Genomic DNA, 17,687 nt, shown 5'->3' on the forward strand with positions numbered 1-17,687 from the left:
CGTGAATTTTTTTTTCCCAGATTTTTTTCAAAAAACTGTTAGGATTTAGAAAACATTTTTAAGAATCGCCTCAGGTCTTAATGGGTTAAGTGGTTCACCTCTGTTTATGAGTACGTGAAACTGAAACGTTGTGCCATTAGAAATGCTGAAATTAAATGGAATGAAGGGGGGGAAAAAAAACTAAAAAACAAAACCCACTAGCGTTAACACATGGACGTGGTTACTGTATATATATATATACCAGTAGACACATTTAAACTGTAGGGCCTTTTTAAAACCACCATTTTTAAGTGTGGACTAAGAGTTTTGTACTTTTTGCAAAGGTTTTCTTTGAATGACGCGTTCTTCTCTTTGTGCCGAAACGTCCTCGTCGTTATTAGTAACATCTTTTTTAAACACATCCTGACGGCGAAAAAACGTGAATAGATAGCATCCACTCCTGGGCTGTTGGGGGGGGGGGGGTTAACCCATTGATACCTGGAACGCATCTGTGTCACTTTAGATGTCTTTGGCTATTCAAAAATAGCAGATATACAAGCTCATAGCGCGGCACCGAGTGCCGCGCTACGAGCTTGTAGATCTGCTATTTTTGAAAAATCGTGAAAAAATATTTTTCAGATTTTTTTTTCAAAAAAACTGTTAGGATTTAGAAAACATTTTAAAGAATCGCCTCAGGTCTTAATGGGTTAAGGGGGGGTGGGGTGGGGTCAAAAGGTGAAGAAAGCAGAGCTCTATTCCGGGGGTGGCAGCAGCACCCTCTTGGGTTTGCCCCGTCTGGGGGCGTGGTGGGTGACGGGCGGTCTGTTTGGGAGCGGGCTCCCACCGCCGCTGTCCGTCGGGGTTAGGCTGGGGTTCTGGTGGTGGGTGGGGTGGGTCTGGGTGGTGGTGGAGGTGGTGAGGGTCTGCATTGGGGAGGTGGAGGTGGAGGAGGGGCTGAGGGCGGTGGCGGGAGGAGTCGAGTTTTGCGCGGCGGTGCCGCTGCCGGGAGTCTTTGCGGTCGTCGGGACCGAATCAGCCGCCGCCAAGAGGGGGCGCTCTTTGGGCTTCCTGCCTCTCTTCTTGCCGGTGGTGGTGGTGGTGGTCGCTCCGTTCCGCACCTCGGCTTTGATCCCGCCGTCGGGGGTCTCAGCCGGGGCTTTGCTCTTGCTGCTGCTGGAGGTGACGGTGTGGGTGGGGGCCGCCGTTCGGAACCAGTTCTGCGGGGTTGACATGATGCACACATGTTTTTACTGTTCAAGTAATACTCATGGATTAACCCATTGCATCTGTGTAACCACTTTAACCTTTATTTCATACTTTGGCTATTTTTAAAAAATCGTGATTTTTTTGCCAGTCTTTGAAAGCGAACATTTTTTATTCAAATCTTTGCTTCTGGGCGTCCCTGGAATAAAATATTTTGAGATGGGGGGTCGGCGGTCAAATACATATCATTTTGGGGGTCCTTGACATGAAAAAGTTTCAGAACCACTGATTATAGCAACATTATTTGAGATTTTTCACAAAATAGCAGATCTACAAGCTTGTAGCCGCGCAATGAGCTTGTAGATCTGCTATTTTTCTGCTATATCTGAAAATGACACAGATGAGTTCCCGGTCTAACAGAAAGTTTACCGCAATCGTCTGTCCTTTTGGAGAATAAAAAAAACATAACCGGAAGTTGATTAATTTGGTGAATTCTTTTTGAATAAATTAGCTATTATTTACTGATTACAGTACTGACATTTAGGGGGAAATGATACACAACTATTTGAGGATTTTTTTTTACAATCTGTGATTAAGTCGTTTACTTTTTGACGTAGAGTTCTTTTTCACTCCCCTCAGTAATGTGTGGGAAAACCCAGCCTCGGTCAGATCTGGCCACATGTTGTTGTTTCACCATTTTCACTTCCCTTCCCTCTCTCCACCACAATTCCTGCCGTAATTGGAAGAAAAACTCTCTCTTGCCGTTAATCACTTCACCGTGCTTCAGTATTTAACCCTATAGCCTCTTCATTTACGCTGCGGTGTGGCTGCCTGGCTGGAGCAACACTTCAACGGCGACTCGGCAGCAGTGGTGTAATGTAACTAAGTACATTTACTCAAGTACTGTACTTACTCCAGTACTTTTACTTTACTGGATTATTTCCAATTGTCTATACTTTTACTTCTACTCCACTACATTGGCAAATATTGTACTTTTACTCCACTACAATTATTTGAAAACTTTAGTTACTAGTTACTTTGCAGATATAAGTCATTATATTATAAAACATACATTAACCACTTTAGCCCTATTTTATACCTAGGCTATTTGAAAATAGCCGATCTACAAGCTCACAACGTGTTGTGAGCTTGTAGATCTGCTATTGTCAAACATTTTAGTACTTTTACTTTTGGTACTTTAAGTACATTTTGATACCAATACTTTTGTACTTAAGTACATTTTGAACACCAGACTTTTACTTGTAACAGAGTACTTCTACATTGCAGTATTGATACTTTTACTTAAGTAAAGAATTTGAGTACTTTTTCAACCACTGCTGTTTTGCTTTTTATGGCTGTTTTTCGCTATAGGGTGAATGCTGCTGCATCAGCGACCAAACGAACGCCAAAACGTGGAGCACTCAGCGCCTCGTCACGCTGCTGGATGTTTGATCACACTACAGCATCCCACAAAAGCGTCTGATGTAGCACATCCACAAGCTCCAAACGCGCCGCGAAGCAACTTTTGATACTTTTTGAATTTGAATCCTGAAAAGTAACAGTTTTGGACATAATATGAGGTTTCCACCCGACAGAGACGATAATATGAACTTCTTTTCCCATCAATTTGTCGTACGAGTGTGTTTTGCAAAAGTAGAAAAAGAAGCCGATCTACAAGCTCATTTTTGCTTTTTAGTTATTTTTGAAAAACATTATAAGTGAAAATTAAAACTGGTTAAGTGTGTCTGTGTTTTTTTTTAAATAAAATATTAAACCAATGACGAAGTATTAAATTAATTGTGAATAACTACATTGGCTCCATTGTAACACAGGTTCTTTTTTCCCCCATTCCCTTAAAAGTAACCATGCTGGACATACAGTACAAGGTTTTTCCACCCGACAGCGACGCTAAGAGTGAAAATACAGCACGCTCTCATTGCAAGCGGTTCAGAACATATACGCTGGGCTTTGGTACTGGACACGCTGCTTAAGTGTCAGGCTTGGGGGGGGGGAACAAACAGACATGCAGGTACAAGAGGAGAGAGCGTCAGTCAGTTAGTCAGCTCACCTGTGCGTGAGTCTTGCTGATGTGATATTTGACGCCACTCTCCGAGCTGAACTCCTTCTGACAGATAAGACACGTGTACTTCCCCAGTTCACCTCCTCCCTGCACACAACGGATAAACACGCACACACATGCATGGGCACGCACGCGCACACACACACACACACACACACACACACACACACACACACACACACACACACAAACACAGGGCTGTCACGATTACATATTTAAGTTGACGATTAATTGTCACTCAAATAATTAACGATTTAATTGTGTGTTTGGCTTTGAACATTTTCTTTTTGCCATTTAGGCTTCGTAATAAAACATTTGCACAGGGCAGATATGACAAATAACTTAAATATACAGTTATAACAGATGATTATAATAGATTATTATGTAATAATTGGGACAGTCATACACACACACACTTGTATTCATATAGATGTGAGGAGGACGTCAACATTTTCAAACTGTAATTTTATAAATGCCATGTAGTAGGTTTGTTCTTTTTTTGGGGTCATTTTTAACCCTAATGCTAAAGCTCAAGTTATATACTTACAGGCACAGGTGTCATGCAAAAACCCCATAAAAAACGATCTACAAGCTCACAACGACACGTCGCAGCATGATGTGTTGTGAGCGCCCCAATGCGACCTGATCCAGTGGTTCTCAAAGTGGGGTCCGGGGACCCACAAGGGTCCCTGAGGCGGTTCCAGGGGGTCCCCAGCAAAATGTCTTAATACAGCATCACAATCATTTGAACCCCATCCATATTTTATACGTTGGCTATTCAAAAATAGCAGACATACAAGCTCACAGCTTCGAGCTGCGAGCTTGTACATCTGCTATTTTTGAACATTTTTGAAAGATCTTGAAAGTGTTTGAAAAATGTTGAATAATTTTGAATTCATTTTACATAAATATTCTCTTCTGGGGGTCCCTGGCACAAAACCTTTTCAGATGGGGGTCCTGGGCCAAATGCTTATCATTTTGGGGGACGAAAAAGTTTGAGAACTACTGACCTAATCCATATGTATGTAGATCAGCTATTTTCAGTGAGCGACAACGTCGTATGACGGAATATAAATCAGGCTTTAGGTTCTTACAGGCACACGCGCAAGCGCAAGCGCACACGCACGCGCGCACACGCACACACACACACACACACACACACACACACACACACACACACACACACACACACACACACACACACACCTCTACCTGGCTGCAGTTGGCTAGGTGGGCTTTGAGTCCGGACACACTGGAGTAGACAGCTTCACAGTTCTGGAGAAGCAGGAGAAGAGAACAAAGAAGACTGAGCCAGTAACACAGTGGGTCTCAACGTACAACAACATATACGTATATATACTATATCATCAAATGTAAGACATTCTTAGAACTAATAGTAGGCGTTAACCAAAAAGTCGACGTGTCAACATATTATTTTTTTTAATCTAAAAAAAATGTTTTCAAGATTTTTCAAAAATAGCAGATCTACAAGCTCATAGCGCGGCACTCGGTGCCGCGCTATGAGCTTGTATATCTGCTATTTTTTAATAGACAAAGGCGTCTGCATGCGCCCTGTCCCAGTGATTGACAGGCTGAACTATCGTGTTGGATAAATGCATCCAACATTATGCAGGCCAATCCAATGTTGCTGCTGGTTGCCATGGAGTCTATAATATTAACATCAAAACAAAAGCCCTACATTAAGGGAGAAAGGATCGCTTTAGGCTATTCTACGAAATGCAGGTAAGTTTCATTTTCCGTTTCTAAAAGGAAACGGTAGTTGATTTAAGAGACATCCACAGAAGGAAATCATTCATCATCGTTTGTTATGCCGTTTCCGTTCCAGTCCAGAAGGACTGTTTAACTTTATTGGGGGGGCTGCTGTTCTTGTAGTAAGCTGTCTGTCTGTAATGACATTGATGTCTGTCTGTCTGTCTGTCTGTCTGTCTGTCGCTGGCTGCTGCTCATTGTTAGACACAGTGGTGGAAAGTAACTAAGTACATTTACTCAAGTACTGTACTTAAGTACAATTTTGAAGCATTTTGACTTTACTGGAGTATTTCCAATTGTCTATACTTTTACTTCTACTCCACAACATCTCAGAGGAAAATATTGTACTTTCACTCCGCTACATTTATTTGAAAACTTTAGTTACTAGTTACTTTGCAGATATATAAATTATGACATTATAAAACATACATTAACCACTTTAGCCCTATTTTATACATAGGCTATTTGAAAATAGACGATCTACAAGCTTGTGAGCTTGTAGATCTGCTATTTTCAAACATTTTACTTTTGGTATTTGGATACCAATACTTTCGTACTTTTACTCAAGTACATTTTTTAATTCCGGACTTTTACTTGCAACAGAGTACTTCTACAGTGCAGTATTGATACTTTTACTTAAAGTAAAACATTTGAGTACTTTTTCCACCACTGACAATAAGAGTGTAAATGCTCGGTTCTTACACTGTTGGTGCAGCAGATGAATCCTTTCTCCTTGACTTCATTCTTCCACGTCTCCAGTAGCTCAGGGCTGAAGTTGGGAAGGCCGGGCCGAGTGTAGTTTAGCTGGAAAAAACAAGGAACCACCAGTCAGTCAATATTCCTTGTCAGCGTGTGTTCAGGCATTACAGAGAAAGACTGGGTTCAACTACTGTACCATGTTTTGTTTAGATACTTCATAGGATTTATTTTAATGGATAGTGATTTGTTTAGTAAAAACATTAAGCAGGAAGCACACTTGCACTTACACAGGAACTGTGCTTATTCTACAGTATGTTGTACACGCATTTAGTAGTTACAATCCTCCTTATAATTTACAATTTAGGCATTTACTGTAACAGACGCTCTAAATCCAGAGAGACTTGCAGTAAAGCAAGGTAAGCACGAGGTAATAAATCAAATGCATAGAAATAGTCATCTACTGTAAGAGCCTAGGTAAACCAAGAACCTAAAGAATAGTAAATAATCTGTACATTGAAACTATACAAACTATAGGATGCCGGGTCAGCAAATTAACCTGGCATCCGTCTACATAACATGCTATCTACTGTAGATTACATTTTAACCTTTGCATAAGCTTACAAGGTCGTCAAGGCTAGGGCAAGCCTCCTTTGAAGGCACATGAAGCGATATAGATATATATAGATATAGGTAGGTATGTATAGATATATAGTATAGATATACTCCATACCCAGTGGTGTTAAGTCACTAAGTAAATGTACTCAAGTACATATTTGAGGTATTTTTTACTTTCTTCAGTATTTACAATTTTCAATACTTTTACTTCTATCCCACTACATCGCAGAGGGACATATTGTACTTTTACTCCACTGCAATTATATGAAAGCTGTAGTTACTAGTTACTTTGTATATTTTGATTATTATTACAAAACATACATTAACCACCAGCCGTATATATTTCGGTCATTTGAAAATAGCAGATCTACAAGCTCACGGTGCGTCGCATCGAGCTTATAGATCGGCTATTTTCTTAAGATTTTCTATACATTTTCAACTTGTGAAATGGGACATTCTGCACAATGAGTACTTCTACTTTTGGTACTTTAAGTATATTTCGATGCCGATACTTTTGTACTTTTACTCAAGTACATTTTGAACACGGGACATGTAACAGAGTATATCTACATTGCAGTATTGATACTTTTACTTGAGTAAAAAACAAACATGTGAGTACTTCTTCCATCACTGTTCCGCACCTAACCGTTAATGTATGAAAAGCGTTCAGCGGTGGATTTGAGGTGGATTTTGGTGACGTGACGGTGATGTTGACTGAAGTGCAATTAAAGCAGAATGAATGCATCAGTAACGGTGCTGTGCATTTCCTGGAGGGAAGTGAGATACCGGGGTGTGTTTATCTGTTTGATGTCAAACACTATTTCAGCTTTCTCTCTCTCTCTGCCGCTGTGATGCTGTTTGCAGTCCGTTTTCCTTTTCATGTTCAGGTCGGCTTTGATGTGTGCGTGTGCGTGTGCGTGTGCGTGTGCGTGTCTGTGTCTGTGTCTGTGTGTGTGTGTGTGTGTGTGTGTGTGTGTGTGTGTCTATACTGATAATTCCTCTGATGTTTGTGTGTGTGTGTGTGTGTGTGTGTGTGTGTGTGTGTGTGTGTGTGTGTGTGTGTGTGTGTGTGTGTGTGTGTGTGTGTGTGTGTGTGTATGTGTGTGTGTGTGTGTGTGTGTGTGTGTGTGTGTGTGTGTGTGTGTGTGTGTGTGCTCGTGTGTACGTGCATGTGTGTTACAGTAGCAGTATGTGTCTGGTAGTATGATCAAGTAGGGCAATAATTTACGAAAGAAACACACAAAGTTAGAATATGGAGATAGGAGGTTTCTGCCCGACAGCAACGATATATAAAATAACACAGATAAGAGATGCGCGGATAACCGCAGGATTTGGGTCAATCAATTGGATAAACCACGGGTGAAATATTGCAGGAATTAAATGAATGACATCTATCTATAGGCCTATTATAGCTTTTAAAAAGCACGAAATCTCGGCGAGCGTGCGTTTGTAGTATTTTAATATTACGTCATTTTCCATCAGGCACAAATTAGCCGCCTACTACGCGGCAAGGGGTCCTTCACTTCCAAACAACAACAACACAGTGGACTGAAGCGAAGATAGTTTTCGTCTTGGACTAAAGGCAGCTAAAGTGAGAGAAACTTAACTGAGGATTTAAAACAAATTAAAAAAAAGAAGAAGGGGGGAATAAAAGTTTGGCGTGGGAGTGATTTAGTGAAGTTCTTAACCCTGCCGCCGCCGCCGCCGAGGCTTATGGATATGTCTTATGAAAAGTTGCATGTGAGAAAGTGACGGAGGGCTTGTTGTTACCATGGATACGGATGTATACAGTCACCAGTGGTGGAAAAAGTACTCAAATTCTTTACTTAAGTAAAAGTACCAATACTGCAATATAAAAATACTCTGTTACAAGCAAAAGTCCAGAATAAAAAAATTACTTGAGTAAAAGTAAAAAAGTATTGGCATCAAAATGTACTTAAAGTACCAAAAGTAAAAGTACTAAATATTTGAAAATAGCAGATCTACAAGCTCACAACGCGTCGCGATGCGACGCGTTGTGAGCTTGTAGATCTGCTATTTTCAAATAGCCTAGGTATAAAATAGGGCTAAAGTGGTTAATGTATGTTTTATTATATCATAGTTTATATCTGAAAAGTAACTAGTAACTAAAGTTTTCAAGTAAATGTAGTGGAGTAAAAGTACAATATTTGCCTCTAGGATGTAGTGGAGTAGAAGTAAAAGTATTGGAAATTGGAAATACTCAAGTAAAGTACAAATACCTCAAAATTGTACTTAAGTACAGTACTTAAGTAAATGTACTTAGTTACTTTCCACCACTGACAGTCACTACAGAGGTGGACGGCCCTAGCGTGTCTCATATCTGGCATAGAGGGCGGGTTCAAAATCTCCGGAGAAAAATTCCGTCGGATCCCATTGGTTCATCAATCTGTCCGTCAGCCCCCGCTCCGCCCCGTGCCCCTCCTCCTCCCCAATGTGTAGCATTGAGAGCGCCTGACGTCACGACATTTGGAGCGACGCCCACTGCACTCCGGTTGGTTGGGGGAAATTAAACACTTCCTATTCCACGAACGTCAACACGCTGGTCCAGGCTTTTATTATTTAGCAAAACTAAAAAGTAAAAAGCCTGGAGATCGAGGCTACTACAGAGGTGATCGGGACGCATCTGTGTCATTTTAAGATGTCTTCGGCTATTCAAAAATAGCAGATATACAAGCTCATAGCGCGGCACCGAGTGCCGCGCTATGAGCTTGTAGATCTGCTATTTTTAAAAAATCGTGAAAATTTGTGCAATTTTTTTTTTTTTCAAACAAATATTTAGGATTTAGAAAACATTTTTTGAATGGACCTCAGGTCTTAATGGGTTAATGGGTGAATAGATAGAATCAGGATCATGATGGACATAATTGTGGTCACTCTCTCACCCTCTTGCTGTCGGGCACCAGGTCGTCCTTGATGCGTCTCTTGGTGCCCCAGTCCTTGGCCAGCTCGTCCTCGGCGATCTCCTGCAGGTGGAACACGGCCACCTGGGCCGAGCGCCGCCGCACCCTGCCGCTGGGCGTCCGGTCCAAGTCCTCCCCCATGGTGGTGTTGCTGGAGCTGCTGGATTTCAGGGTTTGCTGCTGCTGCTGCTCCGTCTTCTTCACTCTGTCCCGCTGCTCCCTCTCCCTCTCCCGGGCCTCCTTCTCTCTCTCCTTCTCCTTCTCCCTGGCGGTGTCGCGCTCCTTCTCCTTGGGCCAGCAGCACGTGGCCGTCGTGGTCGTGGTCGTCCTCTCCGGCCACTCCTTCCTGTCGGGCTGACTCTGCTGTTCTTTCCTGTTGCTTCCGCCCGACGACGGCGATTCCTCGCAAATCACCTGGAGGAGAGGTCAAGAGGTCGAGAGATGCTTTGCTTTAGTGTCTGGTGAGCAAGGTTTTTATAGTTAATGAAAACTAACAAAATAATGAAAACTAAAATTGAAAATACATGTTCGTTAACTGAAATAAATAAAAACTAGAATAAAAAAAGAAAAACAATAACTAACAGAAACTGTATTGTGTGTTTACAAAACTAACAAAAAAAACTGAAATGATAGACAAAACGCCCTTAGTTTTAGTTTTTGTCAATTTATTTATAAGTAATATAGTATATAGTATAGTAATATATATATAATTTATTAATCTGTAACTTATTTAATTTTTTAAAATGCTATCTTTTCTTGAGTTTTTATTACACAATACTTACTCTGGCCCTTTTCAATCCTGCACCTGACCTATTTATTTATTTGGTGCAGGATTGAAAGGGGCCGAAAGTATAAAAAAAACTAGAACTAACACTAAAACTAATAAAAACTAACTAAAACTATTAGCATTATCAAAAATAAAAAACAAATAAAAACTAGCAAATCCACTCTAGAAAGTAATACAAAATTAATTAGAAAAAACTAATTCAAAACGAACAAAAACTAAACAAAAATGAAAAATCCAAAACTATTATAACCTTGCTGGTGAGGAGAGAGATGCCACCAAACACACGCCACCACCTATTCCTAAACGCTATATACTTCATTGCACTGGTTCCACCAAGGGGTCTACACTTGGCCCCCTATTTTTTTCGCCTCCACACCGAATCAATTCACCGAAAACAGCTGGCCTACAAGCTCAGCTTTAGTATGGATTCTGTTAACAACCCATTGATACCTGGAACGCATCTGTGTCACTTTAGATGTCTTTGGCTATTAAAAAATAGCAGATATACAAGCTCATAGCGCGGCACCGAGTGCCGCGCTACGAGCTTGTAGATCTGCTATTTTTGAAAAACCGTGAATTTTTATTTTTTAGATTTTTTTTCAAAAAACTGTTAGGATTTAGATTTTTTTAAAGAATCGCCACAGGTCTTAATGGGTTAAACCAAGGTGTAAAAGACAGTTTGTCATCAGAAAGCCAAGTGTGGATCTTGCAGAGTTCAGAACTGAGGGCTTCCTCAACTTGCATTTTGTCCTCGCCCGAGGCCAGGAGTGCTGCAGAGTCGCTGAGTCATCATCAGCGAACAAGAACAACTTGCAGTTACAGGACTGCTTTCATGTCGTTGATGATATAGGAGGAACAGTACCGGCCCTAGCATGCTTCCTTGGGGAACCCCACAGTTCGCTGGGAGGGACAACAACGGACAAGGACAGGATTCCCATTGACATCAACCACTTGTTCTCTTCCCTCAAGGTAGGATTTCATCCACTTTACAGATGTGTTATCAAAACCGATCGCCATCAGCTTATTCAGTAGAACTGAATGGTTTACAGTGTCAAACGCCTTTTGGAGCATGACCATGCCGCAGAATTTGCCCGAGTCTACTTCACGTTTGATGTAGTCGGTCAAATACAGTAGGCTACAGTAGGATTGGAATTCAAACAGCAGTTTTTATTCTGTGAGGTGTGTATTAATCTGAGTTCCCAGAAGTTTTCGCCAGCTCTGGCGAGGAACTTCTGGGCCAGAGCCCTGGTATTTGTGGGCGGGATGTAGCTTACGCTCAGAATCTGAGCGGACACGCCTCTTACCGGTCTGAGAGCTGTGCAACTCGTCTAAAAAGTCAGACGAGAGGCAAACAGCAGTACACAACAATGGCGGCCGCAATTTCTCAAGGGGAAATTGCTTCCCGTCGATCCTATTTAGATGCAACACCCACTGCATGTGGATCCCGCCCCCTTTTCTTCATTGGCTGTTGATTTGAATCACAACGCAGTGGCCGCGCCCCTGCTGTCCAAGCTCCGACGCAATGCCTCCCAGACTAGGTGTGTATGGTGTATATCCATTTTGCAAACCGGTTACGCAAAGACCTGCCTCTGATTGGCCTAGAGCTCGTTGCCTTGTCAACAACTTGGCAACCTTCTGTGACGCACGCGGAACTGCCTCTCACATGAGCGGACCGCGTTAAATAACTCCCAAACCCCCTGTAGCACCAGCTGTCTCCGTGGCGTGCACCGTTAAGTATTAAGACTCCCTATACCAGCGCCCACGGTATCGAATCCCACGTCCGCCGCTGTTTATTTATCTTATCTAAAATGCGTCGCAAATATTATTTTTAGGATTGAAGTTAGGTTTAGGCATGGTTTTTGGCGGACCAACTTGGCCCACATTCGTGAGAACAGACTACAGCCCCTAATATAAACACATTGACTGCCAGAGGTTAATCTCATAATGTACTCACCAGTGCCAACGTTTTATTGTTGTTTTTTGTTTTTTTCACGTTGCCATAGACCTCGTTAAAATCCTTAAGATTGAGCTCTGCACTGTTTGTAAACATCGCGGAGATCTCCCTGCGTGTACCAGTCCAAACCACGTGTCAAACGGGGCATCCATGTTGTAGTTAGAACGGTTTAGGTTAAACAGTGATCAGCGAGGAGAAAAACTACAATCGAAGAAAATGGCGTCTCAGTGTGCGCTTTAGAATGGAGTCCTATGGGATCGGCAAAACGTGATCCCGAATAATTCCATTTCCGGTGGTGTTACAATGAAATGTGCCGTACTAGAAAATTGAAAAAATATTTTTTTTTCGAAAAAAAGGAAAAAGCACCACAGCCCGTAGGCTACGGGATCGGCGCTTTACAGTTGGATTTATCGGCCCGTAGGCTACGGGCCTGGCGGTGAGAGTGTTAAGTTAGGAAGTAGTTTGCGAAGAACGTTGCGAAGTACCCTTCCTTACCCTTTCTTTGCCCGTGTTGTTGTTTGTGTCAGTGGTGGCGGCGGTCGCATCCTTGCTGTTGGCGGTGGAGTTGGTGGCGGGGTGGTGTTCCGTGCGTGCGTGGTGGTCCTTGGCGTTGGGCGCCGCCGGGTGGTGTTCGGTGCGTGCGGCGTGGTGGCAGTCCTTGGCGTTGGGCGGAGCGGCTGGGGGGTGTTCGGTGCGTACGTGGTAGTCCTTGCCCGCCTTGGAGCGGTACATCTTCCCACAGTGCGGGCACAGGAAGACGGGCTTGTCGTCCTCCGAGAGCTCCCTGCCGCAGCGCTTCTGGTGGTACTGGTAGCCCATCAGACTGGAGAACTGGGCCGAGCAGCCCTGTGGATGTGTGGTGCGCGTGCGCGCGTGTGTGTGTGTGTGTGTGTGTGTGTGTGTGTGTGCGTGTGCGTGTGTGTGTGTGTGTGTGTGTGTGAGGTCGGTATGTGACATGGAGAGAGAGAGAAATGAGACAGAATTAACAAATGCAAACGAAACAGTCAAAAGGGCAAAGTGGAATTTAACCCATTGAGACCTGAAGCCGATTCTACATGTCTCCTAAATCTCAACAGTTTTCTGAAAAACGTATGTTTCTATATCAGTGGTGCTCAATCTTTTTCATGTCAAGGACCCCCAAAACTATATGTATTAGGCCGCGGACCCCCATCAAAATATTTTGTTCCAGGGACCCCCCAGAGGCAACGATTTGAGTTCAAAATGTTCGCTTTAAAAAAATATATATTCAAAGATTTGCACACATTTTCACGATTTTTCAAAAATAGCAGATCTACAAGCTCGTAGCGCGGCACTCGGTGCCGCGCTATGAGTAGCCCAAAGTGTAAAATAATGCTTTTTAGCTCAAATCTAAAAATGACACAGTTCCAGATCTTAATGGGTTAAATGGAACACAATCATTGTTTTTGCTTTGGCAATTTGTTTCTGTGCAATTTATTTATTTATTTACTGTACTTTACACAATTTGTTTTTGACATGAGAAAGAGGGAGGTAAATTTTGTTTTTGTTTTTCAGGATGAAGGAATGTCAGTGTAAAAGACAACACAAAAAAAAGCCTCCCTTAACGCAGTAGTGTGAGTAATGGGAACGCGGGGTGTTGATGTGGTTTTAGGCAACGTGACAAGAACAAGAGCGAAAAGGGTGAGGAAAGAAAGGGAGGGAGGGAGGGAGAGAGAGAAGGAAGGAGGCAAATGACAGGATGCAGTGTCAGAGAGAGAGAGAGAGAGAGAGAGAGAGAGAGAGAGAGAGAGGGAGAGAGGGAGGGAGGGAGGGAGGGAGAAGAAAGACAGTGGGAAATGAATAAATAAAACTCTAACCTGCCGAGGGAGGATACAAAAAGAAAAAGACATTAAAAACAAAACCGGAGAACATGGTGGGAACGGAAAGGCAGGGGAGAGGAAAGAAAGAGCACGGATGAGAGAGAGAGAGAGAGAGAGAGAGAGAGAGAGAGAGAGAGAGAGAGAGAGAGAGAGAGGAGAGGAGAGAGTGGGAGAAGCCTGAGTTATAGATAAAGGAGTAGTTCACCCAAATAATTACTTATTTTCTATCAATTGCACACCCCATGAAGCCTTGAATTGAAGTAATCGATAGGAAAAAAAAGTCATTTTGGGGGTGAACTATCCCTTTAAATTGCATGCGGTGTGGGTGTGGCGCACACACGAAAATAGCTGATCTACAGGCTCACAACGCGGCGCTGTGCGCCGTGTTGTGAGCCTGTAGATCAGCTATTTTCGGGGGCTTAGAGAAAGAGACAAGGCTCATCAGCGCACAGCAGAGAGAGAGAGAGAGAGAGGGGGAGATCGAGCTGCACATACATACCTCGCTAGGACACTTGATTCGTCCCATCTGTTTGAGCACGCGGCGAAGCCTCTCCCGCTCCTCCTGCTCGTCCCCCGTCTGGCCTTCGCTCCCCGAGGGCTGAGAGAGAGGAGAGTGTGGGGGGGGGGGGGGGGGGACAAACAGATAAACACACACATAAAGTCACACACACACACAAACTCACCCCCCCTTCCCCTTCCCCTTAATTCCGACCCAAAATAAAAAGCAGCTCTGAAAACGTGTTTTTCCATCTCAGGGCTCTGTCTCACACTGTGCCAGGGGATCATTAACCCCTTCAGACCGGGAACGCATCTGTGTGTCATTTTTAAGATTTATCTTTGGGCTATTCAAAAATAGCAGATCTACAAGGTCATAGCGCTATGAGCTTGTAGATCTGCAATTTATATATTTTTTTAAATCATGAAAATGTGTGCACATCTTTGAATACGTATGTTTTTTAAAGCGAACATTTTTAACTCAAATCTTTGCTTCTGGGGGATTCTGCAATAATTTTATTTTTTTACTAACTTATGTTGCTGTAATATGGAGGACCCCCAAAATGATATGTATTTGTCCCCGGACCCACCCCCCATCTCAAAATACTTAGTTCCAGGGACACCCAGAAGCAAAAATTTAAGTTAAAAATGTATATCAATATTCAAAGATTTGCATACATTTTCACACATTTCTTAAAAAAAAAAGATCTGCTATTTTTTGGAATCTTCAAAGAAATCTATAATAAATGACACAGATGCGTTCCCGGTCTTAATGGGTTAAATGGTTTTCACGGCGTGCAGGGGGTGGGGGTGGTTGCATGGGGGGGGGGGTTGTTAGTCGAGGCATGGTTTACGACGACTGTCAAAGCCGCGGTGGTGGTTGGTGGTGTTGTTGTCGTCGCCTCGTGCCGGTCGCCGCCGGGGTGTCGGCCGCTCGGTGCCAAACCCCAGCCTACCAGGAGGAGAACCCGAAACAACAGATGGTTGATCTGCCAGGGAGGAGGAGGAGGAGGAGGAGGAGGAGGAGGAGGAGGGGGAGGGGGGACCGGAGGGAGGAAGACGGAGACCAACGGCACAGGAATGTCACACACAAAAAAACAACAACTGTTACTTCACGATGTCCTCATCGGAGGAGAATTGAGACACTAAGTGGGTCTTGTATTATTTTTTAGCCACGGTGACGTGACGCCCTATGGTACGTGCTAGTTAGAGCATTGGTTATCAAAGTGGGGTCCTTGGGGACTCGCAGGGGTCCTTGGGGAGGGGGAGGGGGGGTTTCCAGGGGGTCCCCCAGCTAAAGTTTGTGCATCTGCTATTTTTGAAATATTCAAATTGTTTGAAAAAATATGCTTTTTTTTCATTTATTTTTTTTACATACATCTGCTCTTCTGGGGGGTCCCGGGAACCAAACCTTTTCAGATGGGGGGGTTCGCGGCCATATACATATCAATTTGGGGGGGGGTCCTTGACATGAAGAAGTTTGAGAACCACTGATGTAGAGGAAGGGCATTGACATCACTTGAGTGTGTTGGAGGTGCAAAAAAAGGCACATTTTTGTGGCGTGGGAGATTGAAAAAGTCATATTTGCAGCAGGGCTTGCTGATTATTTCAAACTTTTGTTGCCTCGATTACGAGTAATAGTACAACCAAGTAAAATACAGGGTTAAAGGGATAGTTCACCCCCAAAATGACTTTTTGTCTATAGATTACTCACCCAATGGAGCCTTGAATTCAAAGGGATTTTTTAGTTGTTGTCGCATAATTGTTTTTGCCAATAATCTGATGACCGGTGGAAGAGACTCCACCGGTTAGTCCTAGTCCCTCCTCCTCCTCATGCCCACACCTGTTGTGTTATGATAATGAGGGGGAGGGTATATTTTTACTATGTCACTAAAGGGCTGTTTTTCTATTGGCACGTTTGACCCTCAAGGTTTCAGCCTCCAGGTAGAAACTCAAAATAGTCAGAGAAGACATAAAACACCATAAAAACACCACCAGGGGGCTTAATGAAGTTCTATCAACCTCATAGAAACATGAAAAACAGAAATTCAATTCTGAAAAATCTGTTCAATTCTTTTCAAAAAAGGTATTATGAGCCTTCTCACAAAGTCAACGCTGACGATATATCCGTGTTGTTTGCACCTCCAAGACAATGGCAGACTCGGCCACAACCCCCAAAATACCCGTATGTACTGTATGTGTGTCTCAAAGAAGGAGCAGGACACGAGGTGGCGACAGGATGCATCTCAGCTCTAAAGTAAATGCTGTTACGGCGTTAAGCCCTGCAGGCTCTGAGAGGACAGACACTAAGCTAAAGCCCTCATTCTATTCTGCAGGGGAAGGATCTGTGAAACTACACATAGAGACATCATGTATACTTAATGCCCTCCATCACAGAGAGAGAGAGAGAGAGAGAGAGAGAGAGAGAGAGAGAGAGAGAGAGAGAGAGAGAGAGAGAGAGAGAGAGAGAGAGAGAGAGAGAGAGAGAGAGAGAGAGAGAGAGAGAGAGAGAGAGAAAAGAAGCAGGAGAGAGAGAGAGAGAGAGAGAGAGAGAGAGAGAGAGAGAGAGAGAGAGAGAGAGAGGGACGGACAGACGGACAGACGGACGGACGGACGGACGGAGCATAGAAGAGAGAAAGAGATGTAGTGAGAGTGGAGAGAGAGAGAGAGAGCAGAATGGGAGAGTGAGAGGAGAGAGAGTATACAAGAGAGAGAAAGAGATATAGTGAAAGTGGAGAGAGAATAGAAAGAGAGAGAGAGAGCAGAATGGGAGAGTGAGAGGAGCGAGAGTATACAAGAGAGAGAAAGAGATATAGTGAAAGTGGAGAGAGAATTGAAAGAGAGAGAGAGAGCAGAATGGGAGAGTGAGAGGAGAGTGAGAGAGGAGAGAGAGAAAGAGAAAAGAGAGAGAGAAAGTGAGGGGGTGGGGAGGGGCAGGGGGTGCTGAGAGAGAGAGAGAGAGAGAGAGAGAGAGAGAGAGAGAGTGAGGGGGGTAGCGGGGGAGGAGGGGGGGACAACAGACAGGCAACAGCACCAAGGTCAGTCTCAGCAGGGTGACCCCTGCCCTTCTGTTGGGCCACGCTGTGATTTAAATGCCATGGCGACCGTGATGACATCATCACACCGGATGGTTTAGTTAAGGCTAGGGAACAATACCGGGCAGCGCTCTGAAACGGCGCTCACGCCAACGCTCCAGGTTTCCACGGCGATGGCTTCTTAGCCTGGCACGAGCGGCGGCATGGGGGGGGGGGTCATTGTCATCAGCTTTGTTTGTCTTGGAATGGTGTTAGGAGAGAGTTCAATGGGTTCAGGGGCTGAGGAGGGAGACCAACCAATCTTAACTCTT

The 17,687-nt window shown here is 43.6% G+C and overlaps 1 protein-coding gene across 4 annotated transcripts in view; it reads right to left on the reverse strand.

Moving 5' to 3' along the window:
* Positions 1-447: 447 nt before the first annotated feature.
* Positions 448-17,687, reverse strand: part of znf512b (zinc finger protein 512B) — a 131,161-nt gene continuing 113,921 nt past the window's right edge. For 3 of the 4 annotated variants that reach the window (XM_080445566.1, XM_080445569.1, XM_080445568.1), the window contains 7 exons: positions 14,346-14,444; positions 12,504-12,854; positions 9,250-9,681; positions 5,735-5,836; positions 4,469-4,537; positions 3,251-3,349; positions 448-1,196 (listed from right to left, as the gene is read on the reverse strand). In XM_080445566.1, coding sequence (XP_080301692.1) covers positions 732-1,196; positions 3,251-3,349; positions 4,469-4,537; positions 5,735-5,836; positions 9,250-9,681; positions 12,504-12,854; positions 14,346-14,444 — 1,617 coding nt within the window. In that variant the 3' untranslated portion in view covers positions 448-731. The remainder of the gene's footprint in view (positions 1,197-3,250; positions 3,350-4,468; positions 4,538-5,734; positions 5,837-9,249; positions 9,682-12,503; positions 12,855-14,345; positions 14,445-17,687) is intronic. The other variant, XM_080445567.1, reaches the window with a different exon arrangement.

Source organism: Gymnoscopelus braueri, assembly GCF_963280865.1.
Source record: "Gymnoscopelus braueri genome assembly, chromosome: 12".
NCBI classification, from domain to species: domain Eukaryota; kingdom Metazoa; phylum Chordata; class Actinopteri; order Myctophiformes; family Myctophidae; genus Gymnoscopelus; species Gymnoscopelus braueri.